This window comes from Protopterus annectens, chromosome 15.part0 (assembly GCF_019279795.1).
Source record: "Protopterus annectens isolate FY-2018-M chromosome 15.part0, PAN1.0, whole genome shotgun sequence".
NCBI lineage: Eukaryota > Metazoa > Chordata > Ceratodontiformes > Protopteridae > Protopterus > Protopterus annectens.
In genome coordinates, this window is record NC_056749.1 from 220,041,099 (window position 1) to 220,059,519 (window position 18,421).

Consider the following 18,421-nt stretch of genomic DNA (forward strand, 5'->3'; position numbering starts at 1 on the left):
CAGCATTTAGGTAAGATATAGGTGATAGCTGTATATGTAGAAATAGCAGTTGTGTCTGTTTAAAAGAAATAACGATGAAAGTGTGTAAAGTCATGTCACATGACAAATTATCTTTATGATCTTTTATTAATTGTTTTATACTTGTTTTAGATGTACCAAATGGTTTTGCTGTCCGAGAAACACACATTGCAGTTTTCCGTGGAATAGATGTTAATATAACCTGCCAGGCTGCAAAAATAGGATTCAGAAGTCTTTTTTGGCATTATCCCAAGAACGCACAGGCTGATAATGTACACACAGTTACTATAGAAGGAATGTACTCCAACACACTGGTTCTAATCATTCGAAATGTGTCTGATGAAGATGTTGGAGAATATATCTGTAATGCTTTCAACGAATACGAGAAGAGGGAAGTGAACGAGTCCACATACGTTATGATTACAGGTAAATAACAAGGGTATCATCCTTTGTTTTTATAAAGTGTAAGTAAGAAAACAACATTTTGGTAACATTTAAGGATTTGGGGGTGTTTATTTCCTGCTCAGTCATACTACAAGATATAGCTTTAATCTGCTTAAAACTTTTACTTATTGTCAAGTGTTATTGTGTATGCTAACCTAAACTAAAGAGACCAGAACAGAATTAAAAAGAAAAACAATTATACAAAGTTTATAATTTAAACTATCATTTTTGTCTGCAAATTTTTTGAAAAATTGTTGTGATATAAAATGTATAGATTACTTAGTTTACTTCTTTAAATTGCTGGCAGTTTATTAAAAGATTCCTGCCAAGATAAAATATACAGATTATTTAGCTTCTGTTTTTAAATTGTTGACAGATTATTAAAGATTCCTGCTGAGATGATTAAAAATCACATTTGTGATTGAACTGGTCTTTATGTTAAAGTTATAGCTTCAACAGTGTTAATCCTTAAGCCTGACAATTTACTGGTTAATCAAACAATGGCATTATGTGTTATAAAACAATCTTGGCAAAGAACACTACAGAAATTTGTGAGATCAAACACTTAAGAAAGTAATGTTTACTTCTTTGTAGTCTGTGCACTGTACTTGAAAGGAGAAGATCTGAATCTAAAGCCACACTAACAATGAATGTTTCAGAAACAAACTAAAACTAATGAAAGAGCCAGTGATTGTAGCATAGAAGGATAAAGCCTTTACCTACTGCCTATGTGACCTGGGCTTGAGTGTTTACATCAATACAAAGATGGATGGGTAAGCTCATCCAAGGTAGGAGTGAAGAGTTGCTGTATGCACTCTGCCTATGCCATGGTGGAGGGCCAGCTGTAGAGGGTGGCCTATGGGTAGGCATTAGACTGCCTGAGCTATCAATGTGTAGTAGCCTTAAATGTGAGTGCTCAGAAGCATGCATTCACAAGAGAAGGGAATTGTTGGCCATCATCGTGACATGGTTTGCACACCTCCCCCCATCCAAGGGGTGGTGGTAAGCCATTTAAAATACTGTAATTGCCAAGATGCTGGTGGCAAAACAAACCACCCTGATGGTGAACTGAAAGAGGATCCCCTTGGACAGATCATGCCTCAGCTCCAGGTGAAATCCCCTGAGATGAAGACCATATAAATGATGTCTATTAGAAGAGAGGCATCATGGTCAACAAACACGGGGAGAAAATAACCTATTAAAAAAAGCAAGTAGAAAAGTGAGAGATAATGAAATGGTTTTGTACTGAAGTGCACAGCTGACAGCTGTCTGAAAATTAACTGTGGTATTAGCACATTATAGAGTTGTTGATTTTTCCTGCAGTTGTGTTCTCCATACAGATACCATTTTTGGTTTTAAATTCAGTTTGACATTTTACTTTTTTGCATTTTCTCAACCATACACTCATTTTGTCGATTTTAACATTCGATCTGTGTTGCTGTTCATACTGTTGAAACAGAATGTGTCATGGATTTTGATCTCATTTTAATAATTCTCCAGTTTTCATTGTTTTGAATTAGATTTTTGGGACATGAATCCATATATGTATATAAAAGGATTATAGCTCATAAACACTCATTAAAAGGTATATATGTATGGATGTATACATACATACATATGTAGAGAGAGATGCGTGTACAGTTTATTTTGTCATACATTCACTTGCTTAAAAAGTAATTTGTCATCTTTTCATGTCAAATTCTTTTTTGATTGAATGGTATGATACCAGCTTTGCTGTGTTTAAGTCTGACATCGCACAATAGTGGATACTGGAATTTGTCCCTTTCCCCATTAGTATTCAGTCTTGGAGTTGGTATATTTAAGTAGGAGGGCTGTGGGGGGTGCAGAGGACTTGTCCCCCTGAAAAATTGATTTTATATTTTCTTTGACCATTCGTTTGGTATGATAACTTTAGACAATGATTTTATGTTCAGTATTTTGAAGATCTATTAGTGAATATACTTATAAGATTCAGCAAGACGGAGCACAGGGGTCCAGAGAAGTAAATATTGTGGGAAGAAATATCCAGGGAATTGTTATGGCTAGGCTTGTATAGGCCCTAGGGCCGATAGGTTCATAGGGTGGTACTAAGCTAAGAAAAAAGCAGATGCCTAGGAATTTATTCACATTCACAAGGCTAGTTGACAGACTTCAGGTAGAAAATGGATATAGAGATAAAGAATCTTTCATTTCTCAAATCTTTGACAGAATTAGTTGTTCTGCTGCCAATAAATATTCCCTGTGTATCCCTGTGACCCTCACATATTGCTCTTTCTTTCATACCATAGAGAAGGAAGCTCCATTTGTTCTGAGGAATCTTACTGACCAAGAGGTAAACAGCAGCAGTACTCTTTCAATGATTTGTGAGATGAGTGGAGTGCCATTTCCTGAAATAACATGGAAGAAAAATGGGCATCTTGTTGTACCTTCATCAGGTGAGTTAGCAGATTTTGTGTGTTTTTATTATTATTAACAAAATTGTCATTAATGCAGTCAAAAATATGACTTACTGCTCACCAAATGTTAAAAACAGAACTTGAACTTTATTGGCAGAAAACTATAAATAAAATCATAACTGTATGTGATGACAACAAAAATGTAGAAGTAACAATTATTGTGAAGTAATGACTACAAATGCATGTTAATGCATCCATGTATGAAGTAATCAGCTGGCCCCCTCTCCAGCAGAACTCCTCTATGTGATCCCCAGCGTTCACCAGGAATTCTACCATGAAGTGTGTGCCGACCCTTCTCCAGGAGAGATAATCAGACTCAGCCTTGTTAGTCCCCCCTGCTCCTGTCCTAACTCTAATGAACATCTAAACTTCTCCAAAGCTAACTCTGGGCTCCTAAAAACAGAGATCGCTAACTTCATGGCACCCATGCAAATGGAGATCAGTTGTATGACTGCTGAATCATACACCAGTGCACTGTAAGAACACGTACACAAATGCATGGATCTCACCATACCCAGTAGAACCAAGACGCTCTCCTCCAAAAAAAGGAAGCCAATCTGGTGGTCCCCTGCCATAAACAACCTCTACAACAGGAGGAGGAAACTGATGTGGAATAAGGTGAAGTCCCAAGAGTGGAAAAACTCCCTTATCAGCCTCAACAAAAAGTTGAGATCCCTCATCAAATCCTCTAAAGATAGCTATGAAAACAGAATTGCAGCAGATAGTAAAGACAACCACAAGGCCTTCTATAGTTATGTAAAGAATCTCCACTGCAATATCTAGATTTGCTCTGAGCTACTACACAATGGTACCTCCTATACTGAGCCAAAAAATATTGCCAATGTACCGGCCGACAGATTCAGTGCCAACTTTAACCCCCCCCCCCAAGGGAACCAGTCCCAATACCAGTAGATTGCCAGGCACCCAGTATTACTGCTGCACAGGTTAAAACAGCACTGTCCAAGGCCAAGAATACAGCTTCTATGGGACCTGACAATATCCCTGGCTGTGTTCTACATGAACTACAGAGTGAACTGGCACCTCACCTGTGTGCCCTGTTCAACCACAGCCTCACCTCAGGCTTTGTCCCTACTGAATGGCGTAGTGCTACAGTCATCCTCTCTCCACAAAGGAGGAATGACTACAGACCCAAGGAACTATTGCCCCATTAGTCTGGTGAGTCTGATATGCAAAGCTATGGAATGCATCATCATGGACCTAATGAACAAGGATATAGAGAATCTCCAAACTCTGGATCCCAGACAGTTTGGTTTTGTGAAGGGTAGCTCATGCCTGCTCAACTTGGTCAACTTCTTTGAGTCAGTCACCAGAGCTATAGATGAAGGCAAGATGGTTCATACAGCCTACCTTGATCTGGCCAAGGCCTTTGATACCATTCCCCACTCAGGAATCATAGAAAAACTAACTAGGCTAGACATCAATCCCTATATCACTAGGTGGGTTGCAAACTGGCTCCCAGGTAGAACCCACAGTGTGAAAGTAGCTGACTCCAATTCAGACTGCCAACCAGTCATGAGTGGAGCCCCACAGGGTTCAGTCCTGGGTCCTCTCCTGTTCAGTATTTACTTCTCTGAAGTCCAGGCCAACACAAAGGGACTCTGGCTGACAAAGTTCACAGACAATTGCAAGTTGTGAGCTATTATTAACTCCCCGAGTGATGTTGACGTCCTACAGAAAGGCCTCACTGAGACCAATGACTGGTGTCAGAACCATGGCCTTAAGCTCAATGCCAAAAAATGTGTCATCATCCCCTTTGAGGAAAAACCCAGTTCCCATGAATTACTACATCGATGGTAGCCCACTGAACACAGAAGGCATTATAAGAGATCTGGGAACACATGTTGACAACAACCACTCTTTTGACCACCACATTGCCACTGTGGTCAGCAAGTCCTTCTAGGTGGCACATCTCATTACTAAAGGTTTTGCATCCAGGAAGAAAGAGGTCATTGTCTCCCTCTTCTCTTCCCTCATTAGGCCAATCATAGAGTACAACGCCCCATTTGGCATGTACTTCACTAAACACCTGCAACAACTGGAAAGACCGCAAAAGTACCTCACAAAGAGGATCCTAGGCCTTAACCATTCGTCCTATATGAGCAGACTAAAAAAATCTCTAACTATTCTCTGTCTCATATCGCCTACTTACAGGCGATCTCTGCTTGACTTGCAAAGCCATGTCTGACTCAACTCTGTTAGAAATGCTACATCTAAAGAAATCCTAATCCTTCCACACCACACACTCCAGAGACCTCCACCTCATTACCACAATCAACAGAACATGCTGGTGGGACAGATTCATAACCCAGAGACCGCCCATGCAATGGAATAGACTTCCCATACATGTCAAGCAGAGCACCTAACTGGCCTTCTTCAAGAGATATCTAAATGAATGGATGGAAAATAGAAAATTCACCCCAGGGATCACCCCAGTGGCTTTACTTGATAGAGACACTGGGAACTAAGGTTGGGTGGCACGAAGCCAGGGTAATCCTATGGGCTAGGCTTGTAAAGGCTACAGGGCCGTTAGCCTGGTACACACCTATGAACATATGAACCTATGTCATCTGGGTCGTGTTGGGGTTTAACCCTCTCTTCCACTGGAGTTGGCTCATATAGGGTACTTTTACTTCTGTGCGTTTTAATGTCTAATGTTGCATTCCTGATTTATAAGGCATGTACATGCTGTTATAATATTGATACCTTCTGTTCTGAATACTGTTACGAATGAGTTCTCAAGCTGCTTGATCTAATCATTTGTAGCCAATACTTTGCAATAATTATTACTTCTTGTACCTTGCAAATTTATTTGTGTTATCGGTATATACAGTGATTTTTCTAGCCCTAGATTTCTGCCAAGAAAGTTGAAGTTCTGTATTAAACATTTGGTGAGCAGTAACTCATATTTTTATCTCTTGGTCTGGATTGTGACAAATAAAGGTCCTAGGATTAGTCTGCTTATACTTCTATCAAATAATAAAATTAAATAAGTAATACCTAAACCTACAGATGAAAAACTGCAAGCTTAAGAAGGAAGAAACAAGATGGCTACATAACAGCAGTGGTTGTGGGGCACAGAACTTTGCTGCCTGTGTCCATGCAAATAAAATTGTCAGTCACTATGAACAAGTCATCTAAACACCGAAAAACTTTACACTCTCTGCTGTGATTTCTGTGTCAGTTTCTAAACAAAGGACGTTGGTGCCATAACTAGAGCACTTCTAACAGGGTTTACCTACAGGTGACAAACTCTCTCCTTCGACTCATCAGTTTCCAAAAGATGATTATCGAAAACTGGGGAGTTAAACCTCCAAAAAAAGAAAAAAAATACATGTATTGCAGGGAGCAAGCCCCTCTGCACTTCCATGTCTGTGACTCTACTCCCACAACACCCTAAATTATATATACCAGTTCCACAGTCTCACCACACTGCGGAAGATGGTAAAAAAATAAAGCCGATAACTGGTCCATCCAGTTTAATATATAGTGGTGAAAATGCCATATTATTACATTTTCAAGCTAAAGCTACTTATTCACCAATGTTGTCATGACCTATAGATAAGCCTGCTTGATCTGCTCTGTATTTGTATATACATGAAGTATTGATAAGAATGATACCCACAGATGAATTTTTTTTTACTTAGTAACATGCCTGACCTGTTTTATTTACTATCTGAATTGCTTTACTGTTCACGAAAGACTTCTAGGCATAAATGTGTATTTTAGGAACTGAAATATGATTACTGATCTGTTTTAAGACTTTTTAAGAATTACTTGGCATACAAGTCGAGGTTATGGTAGTCAGAAGCAAGACAATGGCTTCAAAAGACAAAAAAAAAAAACGCTGTCATCAAATTCCTGATTCTATTTACTTATATGTCCTTTCTCCATGCTAATCCTGTATTACAAAAACAAAAATGCCTTTATACTTCCAAAGTATATGCAAAACATGTTATCTTCTTGCCATGGTAGAGAAATAGTCTGATGTTGTTGTCATAATTTAATTCTCTCTTACTTATATCCAAATCCACACTTTGTTTACTCTCTCCTAGCCTGTCCCCAAGTAAAAGAAGAGCTCCCCTCCATTATCAATTCCTCTTGAAATTAATTTTGTCCATATTAAAATATGTGATATGTCTTACACCATCGTATTCTTTTTCAATAAAAGCAACAGAATAGCTAAACAAAAATGATCATTGTTTCAGTAATACACGACCAACTGATGTGTGATGGAGACTGCAAAGTTTCACTCTGCATTTTTGTAAAGTCAAGTCATCTGCCTAAAGCCGATCCTAAAATGATGTTTTCTGACACTAAATTCCATGACCTCATATTACAAACAACAAAGCGTGGAGGAGGGGATCACAAGGATCAGGCAGGCCTTTTAATTCTATTCCAGAAATTAGAAGCAAACTGAAAACAGCCCCAGGCTGAGATGTCCTGTGCAGCTCTGACCCTTCAGTGTTTGCTGCATTCCTTTATTTCTCCTTGTAAGGGCATCTGCTGAATGTAGATAGGCAAACCTACTTATATCTAGAAACATTATGCTCTTATTTTCATACACCGTAGCATTAAAGAGCAAAGGAAATATAAATACAGATATTAAAATGTAGATTAGGTGATCAAATTTAACTAAAGGTAACACAGGTGCAGTGGGTTCAAACATTCCTTAAAGCCACATGCACCTCTGGATAAGAAAATTCAATTAATGTTCACTAACATAAATTAAGAAAAAGCAGGGATGCTACTTGCATTAATGGCATACACATCTAGTCTGTTATAAAAACAAAGCCTATACTGTATAGCTCTAATGGCAGTGCTGTTTAATATGTAATTATACATGTTTACCTTGGTACTGTTGGGACAGCTGTACTAACTTGCACCAGCTGATGGGCTCATTGTAATCTTAGCAGGTTAAAAACAAATGTAATAGACAGCAGGAATGCCTTTCAACTGGGGGCCTACATTATTGTAAGGTGTATTCCCATAATTATGTTTACTTATGTTTCACAGGGGTTATTCATCATAAACATCTGTTCTGACTATAATGCCACAGCCCCCAGCACTCTGTTTACCTTTTCCATGTCCATTCCTGAGGCTTTTCAGACACTTGGAATACTAAGTCAGTACCTTCCTCCTCTTATCTGACCAGCTCTTATGAAATGAATACAAAAATGCAGACTTCCTTTGGTGTGGGAACAATAGCATCATTTTTCTCTCCGTTTACTATTTTCAGAAACACCAGCATCTATCAGAATTAATCGAATAGCTCATCAAGCCTTTTCCTGCAGGCTATCTCAGATAAGCCTGTGATGTGATAAACAAAGGGAATACCTGACATGGTGAGGCATACAGACCTGTCGGATATAGACTGATATGGGCCTGTCATGAATATTCACGCAAGTAGCCTTGCTACTGACAGTTATGGTTGGAAATCTGTTTTTGAAATACTTTTGATATGATACGCAAATGTAACAAAATCAGAAGTAATCTGTTAAAAATTCAGGACGTTAGTTAATATGGAAATGGTTGCCATTTATAGAGTGTGATAAGTAGTCAGAGCTGGAAAATTAAATGTGTGTCTACTGTTTCAGATTCTAATTTAGTAGAAACATACTTCTTAGTAATAATATTACCCAGTTTAAGTAAAGTAGAAGAGCAAGCTTATGTTCTTGTTTACCATAAATACAATAGCAGTTTCCCTTTAACAGCTTTATGACACTAATGTAAAAAGGACGACAGCAGGCCACATAAATTCAACAGATATATAATTCAACAAAAGGTCATTATAAAAACTAGCTGTTAAGCAGTTTTAAGCTGGTTAATATATTTTCTTTTTATGACTGTACTACACTGAATATGACAAATTGCTCTGCTCACTTACAGTTTCTTAACTTTATATATCACAGGGCAGCAATGGAGATAGTTCTAAGTATGTGCCTGTAAATACTCCTCAGAGGCTCAGATACAGTGAAATGTGAGACTATTACTAGTATGGGATTCAGTACATTCTTAGAAATACCCTGGTACAATGAAAGAGAGTACAGGAGCAGTTCTCATTTCAGAAACACTTGTTGGGTAGTGACTAGAGTCCAGCATGCATTGGCACGTACACTTGGGGAATATTCTGTAGGCAAGAGCTGACAGGTGGGTCTTTGAAAATTATCTCATGTCTGAAGTCACTCATGGGTTACTTGAAGGGGTTTCAATGGATTGAAAGACTAAATAGGAAACAAACATCCTCAAATTGATGGGAAAAGAGTTGACAGAAGACAGAAATAATAAGAAAGAATTTGCTGAACTGTATCAAGTATATCTTATTTTTAAAAAGAAAATGTTGAGACTGACCTGCTAAATTAGTAGAACTACCTGAATATGATGCATAGTTACTCCACAGAAAAAGCAGTCAGAAATGTGAGAACCCACTTCTTCAATTATAGACTAGAGGAAAAGCATATCTTGTCTGTACAAAACAGCAGTTTCCGCTACATAACTGGATGATTTCAAAGATGCGTAATTAGTGGAATGCATAGTCTCTGGATTACAGCTCCACTATATTAAGAAAACCTCAAACAAGCCACTTAAGGAACATTGCATAAGCATTTTGTTTCACTCTGACACATGCAGCATAAAGCACTCCTTAGCAGTGCTGATAATTTCATTCAAGTTGAATATTCTGTCATTATGGCACAACAATAGTATTGATTATTAACATTATAGCAATGCAACTGTACACTTAAATTTGGGCACATATTAGTGCCTTGATGAAACAATGTGCCAGATTGTGAGACCTAGGCCCCCTATTCTGTATGAGATGTGCTGAAACAATCTACAGTATAACACATTGTTGTGTCTTTCGGCTTTTCCCGGTTAGGGGTCGCCACAGCGGAACTCCGGACTGGCAGTAGATTTTTATGTGCCGACTTGCCAGCCCTGACGCACAACCTTCAACGAAGGTACGCCCATTCACGCACGTCTCCAGACAGAAGACGCTCTAGCTGAGAATCAAATGGGACAACGTCTTACTGTGAGGTGACAGCACTACCGCAGCACCACCACCGCAGTTATTCTACAGTACAGCACATGATCAGACATTATTCAGTCAACGTAATCCCACATTTTATTGGTCAGTTCAGTATATTCTGAGACCACCATTCATTACATTGTGATAAATTTTGATCTGAACTGGCAGTCTGATAATAAAGTCTACTTTTCCTGGCCAGATTCATCAGAATGTTTACAGAATCAAATGTGTCCTGATACCAGAAGCACTTTCTACTACAGTGAAACTGAATGCAGTCTTCCTTACTAAGACAAACAGAATTGCAGACAACATAAATAGCCAGCAGAATCTGAGATAGGTTGGGCAGACAACAAAATTAGCCAGTGGAATCTGTAATGAGTTGGACAGTCTAAGTGATTTACTTTTCTCATTCCTGGTAACAACAGGTTAGTGGTGCAGGCAGTATAATAAACAAGAGATGGGGCTTTTGGTTTCTGCCATATTCAATGTAAAATATCCAGGGGCAGCCTGTTGCTAGGTCAACACCTTCTGTTGCATTTGGTTTTCTAACTTCCATGCAGCTCTCAAGCTTTAGTGATGAGGTCACTGGAAACCATAAATGCCAATGAAAAACAACATACTTATTCATCATGATAGCCTAAACAGCATTCATAATCATAAATTAAAATAAATAAATAAAGCACTGATTAGTTCTTGGCCAGATGTTTGGATAACTTTAATTACCGATGTGACTGGAAATACCATTTAGAATTCAAAGCCCATCAGAAGTAAGAGATACACACCATATTGCACCCTTATTATAGAAATTAATTGATAATTCAATTTTCTGATTAATCTCCTTGCATCTCATTGATGGGGAAGTTCCTGTATAATTCATAGATATGCTTCTAGTTCTTAAAATGGACTTCTCTATAACACTGAATATCACTATTTATTTAACTTTACTATACTTTTATACAACCAAATGATGGAGAAGAGATCCATGCATACATACATACATATATGTAAATATTTGATATAGATATGTATATGCATGCATATGAGTATTTCATAAAACAGCAAACACTCTTACGGCCAACCCTCTAAACAGAGATCAGTTTAGAAGGAAGTGAATGCTCAATCAATCAATTACTATTTTCTATTTTTTTGTGTGGGGGTCAAACCCCCCTACAACCCTTTTTGGGGGGGGCTATGGCTATCACACACCCTGCTAATTATTTATACTAATTCTGAGATCACACAACAGTGAGGAAAAGGCAAATTCCCATACCCCACTGTACTGCAATTCCATTCAAAATACTGCCAGCAAAAAGCTCATTAGGAAGAATGTTCACATGACTGTTCGCTCTTCCTAATTGTAACTACATACATATACATACATATATATATATATATATATATATATATATATATATACACATACACACACACACACACACACACACACACACACAGACATTGTTTGAACATCTAGTTTATCGAACAATCATTTTATTGCATGTTTGTTTTGTCATAACAGGTAAGTGGGATGTATACTAACTACAGGTTTGTGTATGTGTGTGTGTGTGTGTGTGTGTGTGTGTGTGTGTGTGTGTGTGTGAGAGAGAGAGAGAAAGAGAATGTTTATGGCTTATATTTAGAGTAAGGGTTAGGTAACAGGGTAGGATTAAGTGTAGGTGAGTGTGCGTGCATGTGCGTGCTGTGTCCAAGCAGTCTTGTGTACTGGTACAGTTCCAACAGTCAACTTAAATGATATATAATATATGGATCTACTTCAGAAGCTCAAAGTTTCAAAACTTCAAATGGCTGAGGCCATAAGATCAAAATTTTGAAACTTCAAAAACAAAATAAAAAAATTTAAAAAAAAATTATTTTTACATTTGTGCAGGGGGGCAAGCTACCTGCACCCCCCACCCCCTGCTAATTAGATATACCAACTCCAAGATCACACTACAGTGAGGAAAGCTGCAAATATCCCATTCTGCACTGTACTTAGATCTTGTTTCAAAATGTTCGAAGTTTCAGAACTTAGATTTTATGGTCTTGGCCTTTTGAAGTTCGAAGTTTTGAAACTTCGAACTTGCAAAGGGGATCCATATATGGGTTGAAATCATTTGGTGAAATGCAAGTTTTGTTGAACAGAAAAGAAGCAAGTATTAGTGATCAGAAATCAGCTGATCAGATGGGGGTGGCCAAGGAGTTAGCTACACTTTCTTGATGCTGTGCCTGAAATTATTTTTTTATGACAGGATTTTTCTATTTTAACTCAATAAACATTGAAGACATTTTTCACAACTACTTATCTTGATATTGTGAACAACTTTATCAGAAGAAATCTTAATTTTTGCAATTATTGACTAACATATTACCTGTCAGACGTTCTGTCAGCAGTTACAGACAAACAGCTATGAGTCACTCAAAGACATCTCTACAAGACAGCACTATGAAAAAGGAACTGCAAACAATAATTACCAGCATTCAAGATCTTTCTATAAAGATGGATAATTTAGAGAAGGTTATGGAAAATATGAAGAAAGAAAGCAAAAAACAAACTGACTTAAAGGAAATTATTACCAATCACTCTGACCAAATAGCAGCTATAGAAGAATCAGTAAGTGAAATAGGTGGCAGGCAAATGGAAAATGACAACCAGATAAACCTTTTACTAAAACAAAATAACCAGTTACTAGAAAAGGTGGAAGACCTAGAGTGTAGAGGCAGAAGAAACAACATTAGGATCTATGGAGTTCCAGAGAAAATGGAAGGAAATAATATGATTCTCTTCCTAAATGATTGGCTTCCAAAAATACTAAACCTCCCTGAAGCTTTATCTTTCAGAATCGAGAGAAACCACAGGTCCCTGTCATATATATCTGCTTCAGAAAATTCAACAACTGTGAGATCCATCATTGTAAAATTCCTATCTGCACAAGACGAAGACTTAATACTAAGAGCTGCATGGTCAGGAAATCCAGTCCAAGTCGATGGGAAAGATATAAGATTTGACAATGATTACATTTCCACTGTGATCACAAAGGGAAAAGTGCGTGCCCCACTTATTAAAAACTTTAAAATTACCCTATTGGATGGTCAAAAAATATTCAATTCTCTTGAAGAAGTATCTACCTTCGTGATGAAAAGCAACTTACTTGAGAAAGTAGAAGAAATGGACCTTTCTTTGCCCAGTCTAAAAAGACAAGCTGCTAATGGTAAAATAACTACAGCTGACAAATCTAGTAAGCAGCTTAGGGGGGAAATAGTATAAAAAACATCACTCTCAAAACTTATTACCAAATAATACATCTGAAAACACAGGCTACAAATGGAATCATAAGGTACAAACTTTCTACTTATTTAGTAAATATATATATAACTTAAGCCTGCTTTCTTCTATATTACCCATTTCTATTTCTCACTACTGCTCTCTTTTTTCTTATTTTCCTTTGTTTTTCATTTTTTTCTTTTATTTTGCATAATAATATGCACAGTTGCTAAGTACTTCAATATAAACAAACTTTGTTTAAATATTTACTTAAAAATAAGCTGCAGTAATATAAACACCTTACAGCAAACATTTATTATGCAGACTATGCATTGCATCAATGGTCACATGATATTGCTACCCAGCACTTATTGATTATTTTTATTCTCCTCTCTTTCCTATCCATTAACACTGTTCTATTAATCTCACAGACACAGTCAGCAAATGACAATAGCCTTCAAACTACAGCTTCACACAGTATGCAAATGATCCACATTACTTCCATTTAAATAGGTTCATAGGTTCATACTAGGCTATCTGCCTTAGGGCATTTATAAGCCTAGCCAGAGTATGTTTGGCTTTCGCCACCCATTTTAAATTTACTTTGCTATGCCCTTTTCGAGGTTAGTATACTGTGCCTCTGTCTAACAGTGACACAGAAGTGATACCTATGATCTCCCATCCACTCAAGACTCCTCTTGAAGAGAGTCATTGAGGGACTCTGCCTAACCTGGACTGGGATTTTATTCCAGAGTGAAGGGAGCCTCTGGGTTATGAATCTGTCCCTCCAGTATGTCCTATTTATTTCAGTGCTGAGGTTCAAGTCTCAGCTCAATGGGATTTGGATTTTCTGAGGTGCAGCATGTCCATTAATTCTGGGTTGGACATGGCTTTATACGTCAGGCACAGATCGCCTTTGAACAGGCGGTATGCCACTGAGTAGAGCTGGAGTTTCTTTAACCGGGCAGCATATGGCATCTGTTTGAGCCCTTTGATCCTCTTGGTGAGGTACTTTTGGGGTCTTTCCAGTTGCTGCAGGTGTCTGGTAAGGTATATCCCAAAAGGGGCATTGTACTCAATTATGGGCCAGATGAAGGATGAGTAAAGAGGCACGATGACCTCCCCTGCTCTAGATGTGAATCCCTTCATGATTAGGTGGGCTATATAAAATGTTTTTCTAACCACTTTGGCCACGTGGCTGTCAAATGAGAGATTGCTATCAACTTGGGTCCCCAGGTCCCTAATTACTTCTTCTGTACTTAATGGATTACCACCTATGTGCTAATTTGTGGGCACTTTGTTTTTGCCAAAGGGGATGACTATACACTTTTTGGCATTTAGCTTGAGGCCATGGCTCTGGCACCAGTTGTCTGTTAAATGTGTTACAATTAACACACTATACTCATCATATAAAGTTATAATAAGATTTCTACACAAAGTATACATCTGCTGTGACCATACAAACATTCTATACAGACTTCTGGCGCTATAAATTAATATGAGATAGATAGCAAAAAGTTTTTATTTAATATGTAAATAGTGCTAATTTTATATTAAAGCTGAGGGAGGTGGAAGGGGAAAGAGGGATTTACAATGTACTTATTTACTGTTCAAAAAGAAGTATTTTAAGCATTTTACTGTATGATTTACTTAACTCTCTCTGCTTGTTTTTTTTTTTTTTGCTATACACAAGAGCCATACAACATTCTTGAGCACAATCTGCTTGTTTAAATTACCTTCATGCTGTATTCTGCCACCAAAAAATCAAAAAGCTTCAAAAGAACTCTTTCTCAAGCCTAGAACACTTCCTGATTGTTTGTAACTGATTACATCACTGTAACATAAATAGACATGCATGACCTTTGACCTCCCAGCATGCTCAGATGATGTTATCTGAGGAGAATAAGGAAGTTAAAGCCACAGAATTGCTGAGAACAAAAGGACTGTTAAGAAATGAAAGGATTTAAGTGCTAAATGCTGCACATTGTTACAAAAAAACTTTTTTTAATGGTAAATGATATTTTGACTTTCTTAAAATGCATATTCAGTGTTTTAATTACTTGTAACAATGCAGATATTTAAGCAAGCTTTTAACTAAAGTTCACAGATAGGTTTGCAGAAAGGCTTCTGTGTGTTCAGTTAATGAAAATATTTTGCATACAGAAATAATTTTTTTATTTGCCTGTTTCTCTCCCTTTCTGTTTATAATTATTGTGCTTTCCTCAGTTTAACTGACTTATTTATATCCCCAGTTTGATGAAAGTAAGATACGTATGCTTTTAAAAGACCAAGGTTCTTATTTAACTATAATCTGTAAAACGTACCAGCTCTCATAAATTTACAGAGAGAGTTACTTACCAGTTTTTAGATACCTGTTTTGTTATCTAGCTTTAATAACTAGCCTTTTTGAATATAGCGTATTCTAAGATACATATGGACAGGTCAGTAATCATGAACTTTAGTATACATTTGTAGTTCATATGCACTGTTCTATCTAGTTATACATAGTTATAGCTCTAAATGACTAACACACAGCCATCCTTATAATATGCACCTAGATATGTAAACTCTTTCCATTTTGTTGTGATCACCCTTGCACATGTATTGAGACATTTTTATTGCTGACAGCAATTTTGCAACCCATTACATTATGTTTGCATAACAGTATATAGGGGTCTGAGGTATTCAAACCTACTTTGTCTATGTATCTATAGCATTTGCTGTTCAACTGTTGCATATTACTGTGTTGTCTGTGCCATTTATACATGTACAAGTTTATAGTTGTCCCTAGCATAATATGTACAGAAGTCAGATATTAGTAATTTCCTCACATGCAATACCTGTTCTTATTAATTTACAGAGAGAATTACTTACTAGTTTTTGGATAGCTATTGTGCTCTCTATTTTAAATGTTAATAGCTTTTACTTAAAATTGTTTGATAGTTCCATGTTTTTTATTAACTCTATCTGGAAAACTTTTTAGACTCATAGCTAAACATAAGCTACCTAAAAACATTACTATTTTCCTACTCCGATAACAATACACTAGGTCTTTTGTTTTAAAATTACTCTCTGATTTGGTTGTACAAAAATAATTATTTCTAATATACATAATTATCACAAATAACATATTAACTTTAATTTCACACACTTTGATATTTCACTACTCAAATCAGTAACAGTTCTAAGAAGTAGCCTTTTATTTTTCTCACTTCTTATTACATTCTATACAGTTATTGTAATGGCAGTAGTACAGAACGGACATAGATTACTGTTCTTAGGATGGACAAAGGTGGTTTTGAGGAACTTCTCATTAAACCAGGAATTAAATATTCCATGTTTAGACTTGTAAATAGTTTTAAATGTTTTACAGTTATACTCAGTGTTCATGTTATGTTCATAACAGAATCTTTGCTATCTAACACAATCTATAGGAATGTTTTCATATAAATGTTTGTCCTTAAATGTAAATAGACTCAACAATCCTATAAAGAGAGGAAGCTTAACCAAATATTTGAAAACTAAGAAAGTAGATATTGTACTCTTGCAAGAAACTCATACAATAGAAGAAGATTTGAATAGGATGTCTTTTAATGGCTACTCTGTACTTGCAGAATCTCATTTTTGGACCAAAAGAAGAGGTGCCATGATATTGTAGAGGAAAACACTATCAGTACCTAAAATAATTGACACGTATTCAGACAAAAATGGCATGTTCTGCTTAATTATTCTAGAAATAAATAAAAAACTAATCACATTAGCCAATATTTATTGGATACCCGGTGTCAGTGCTGCAACAGCAAATACATATCTTGACTTACTTGCAATCAAATTTAAGGGAGAAGTAATATATGCAGGTGATTTTAACTGTATTCTCTCCAGAAGTGATGCTACTAAATGTGCTAAGTATAAGATATCTGCACCTGCTAAAAGACTAAACAACTTCATCAATAATTCAAATATAAGAGATATTTATGAAAAAATAGAACCCAAATCCCTAAAATACATACATTACTCATACAGATTTGGTACACAAAACTACCATCAATAAGGTATTGGCTACAGATTATTTATTCTCAAAAATTCAGGAAGTTTTCATTAGCTCCTGTCCAATGTCCAACCATAATGCTATTTTCTTTAAAATCCACATGAAACCTAGTATACTGACAAAGAATACCAGCATGCATTGTTAAGATAACTGGGTTTAAGGAATGGTTACTGAAATAAATCAAAATATAGTATAAATGACAATGATAGTACCTCTAAAGTTATTTTCTGGGATATGCTGAAATCTTACATGTTTGGTAAAATCAAAACCTGGTACCTAAACAAAAGAAAGGAATGGGATAGTACGCTATCGAGAATTCAATCAAAAATTGATGAACTAAAAAAAATCAAATTATAAAGGCAAACACAAATACAGAACTGAAACAATTAAACCTTGATTACATGGAAATTCTTAATCACAAAGTGGCAATAAATTTAGAAAGAATCAAATCTGTTAACCCAAAAGACATGCATAGATTAGCTGTGAAATAAAAAAAAAAAAACTTAACCAGTGTTAAACATATAAGGGAAATTGTTGATGGAACTAAAAATAAAACTAAAATTGTAACAGATTTAGAAGATATTCTTGAGACTTTCAGAAAACATCACAAAATAACACAAATCCAAATATTAATAACAGTGTCCCAAAAGATGACTTCTTAAATGAGAACACAGGCAACAAACTACCAATAGAAAAGAATACCAAACTTCTCAAACCAATAACATTAAGTGAACTAAAAGAGAGGATTCAAAGCCTTAAGAACAATAAAGCCCCAGGATCAAATGGATTAATAGGAGAACTGTATAAAGTACTCTCAGACCATATATTAAAGATACTTTTGAGGAATTCAGAAAAAAGACAAGCTCATTCCCTTCCTGGAAATATGCCATGATTTCCCCTATCCTAAAACAGGACAAAAACCCCAAAATAGTAACTTTGTATCATCCCATTTCACTATTAAATGTGAACTATAAACATTTTACATCAATATTGGCTAACAGATTAAATCAACTGATGCCTAACATAATAGTTGATGATCAAACAGGCTTCATCCTAAATAGAAGAGTACAAGACGATGTTATCAGGCTCCTTTCCTTAGTAGATCATGCTAACAGGAAAAAAAAAGAACTATCAATTATTAGCCTAGA

The 18,421-nt window shown here is 36.5% G+C and overlaps 1 protein-coding gene across 3 annotated transcripts in view; it reads left to right on the forward strand.

The window, feature by feature from the left end:
• LOC122790141 (vascular endothelial growth factor receptor kdr-like) overlaps nt 1–18,421 on the forward strand; it is a 674,216-nt gene that overhangs the window by 441,455 nt on the left and 214,340 nt on the right. For all 3 annotated transcript variants that reach the window (XM_044057728.1, XM_044057729.1, XM_044057730.1), the window contains exons 13-14: nt 151–444; nt 2,751–2,897. In XM_044057728.1, the coding sequence (XP_043913663.1) occupies nt 151–444; nt 2,751–2,897 (441 nt within the window). The remainder of the gene's footprint in view (nt 1–150; nt 445–2,750; nt 2,898–18,421) is intronic.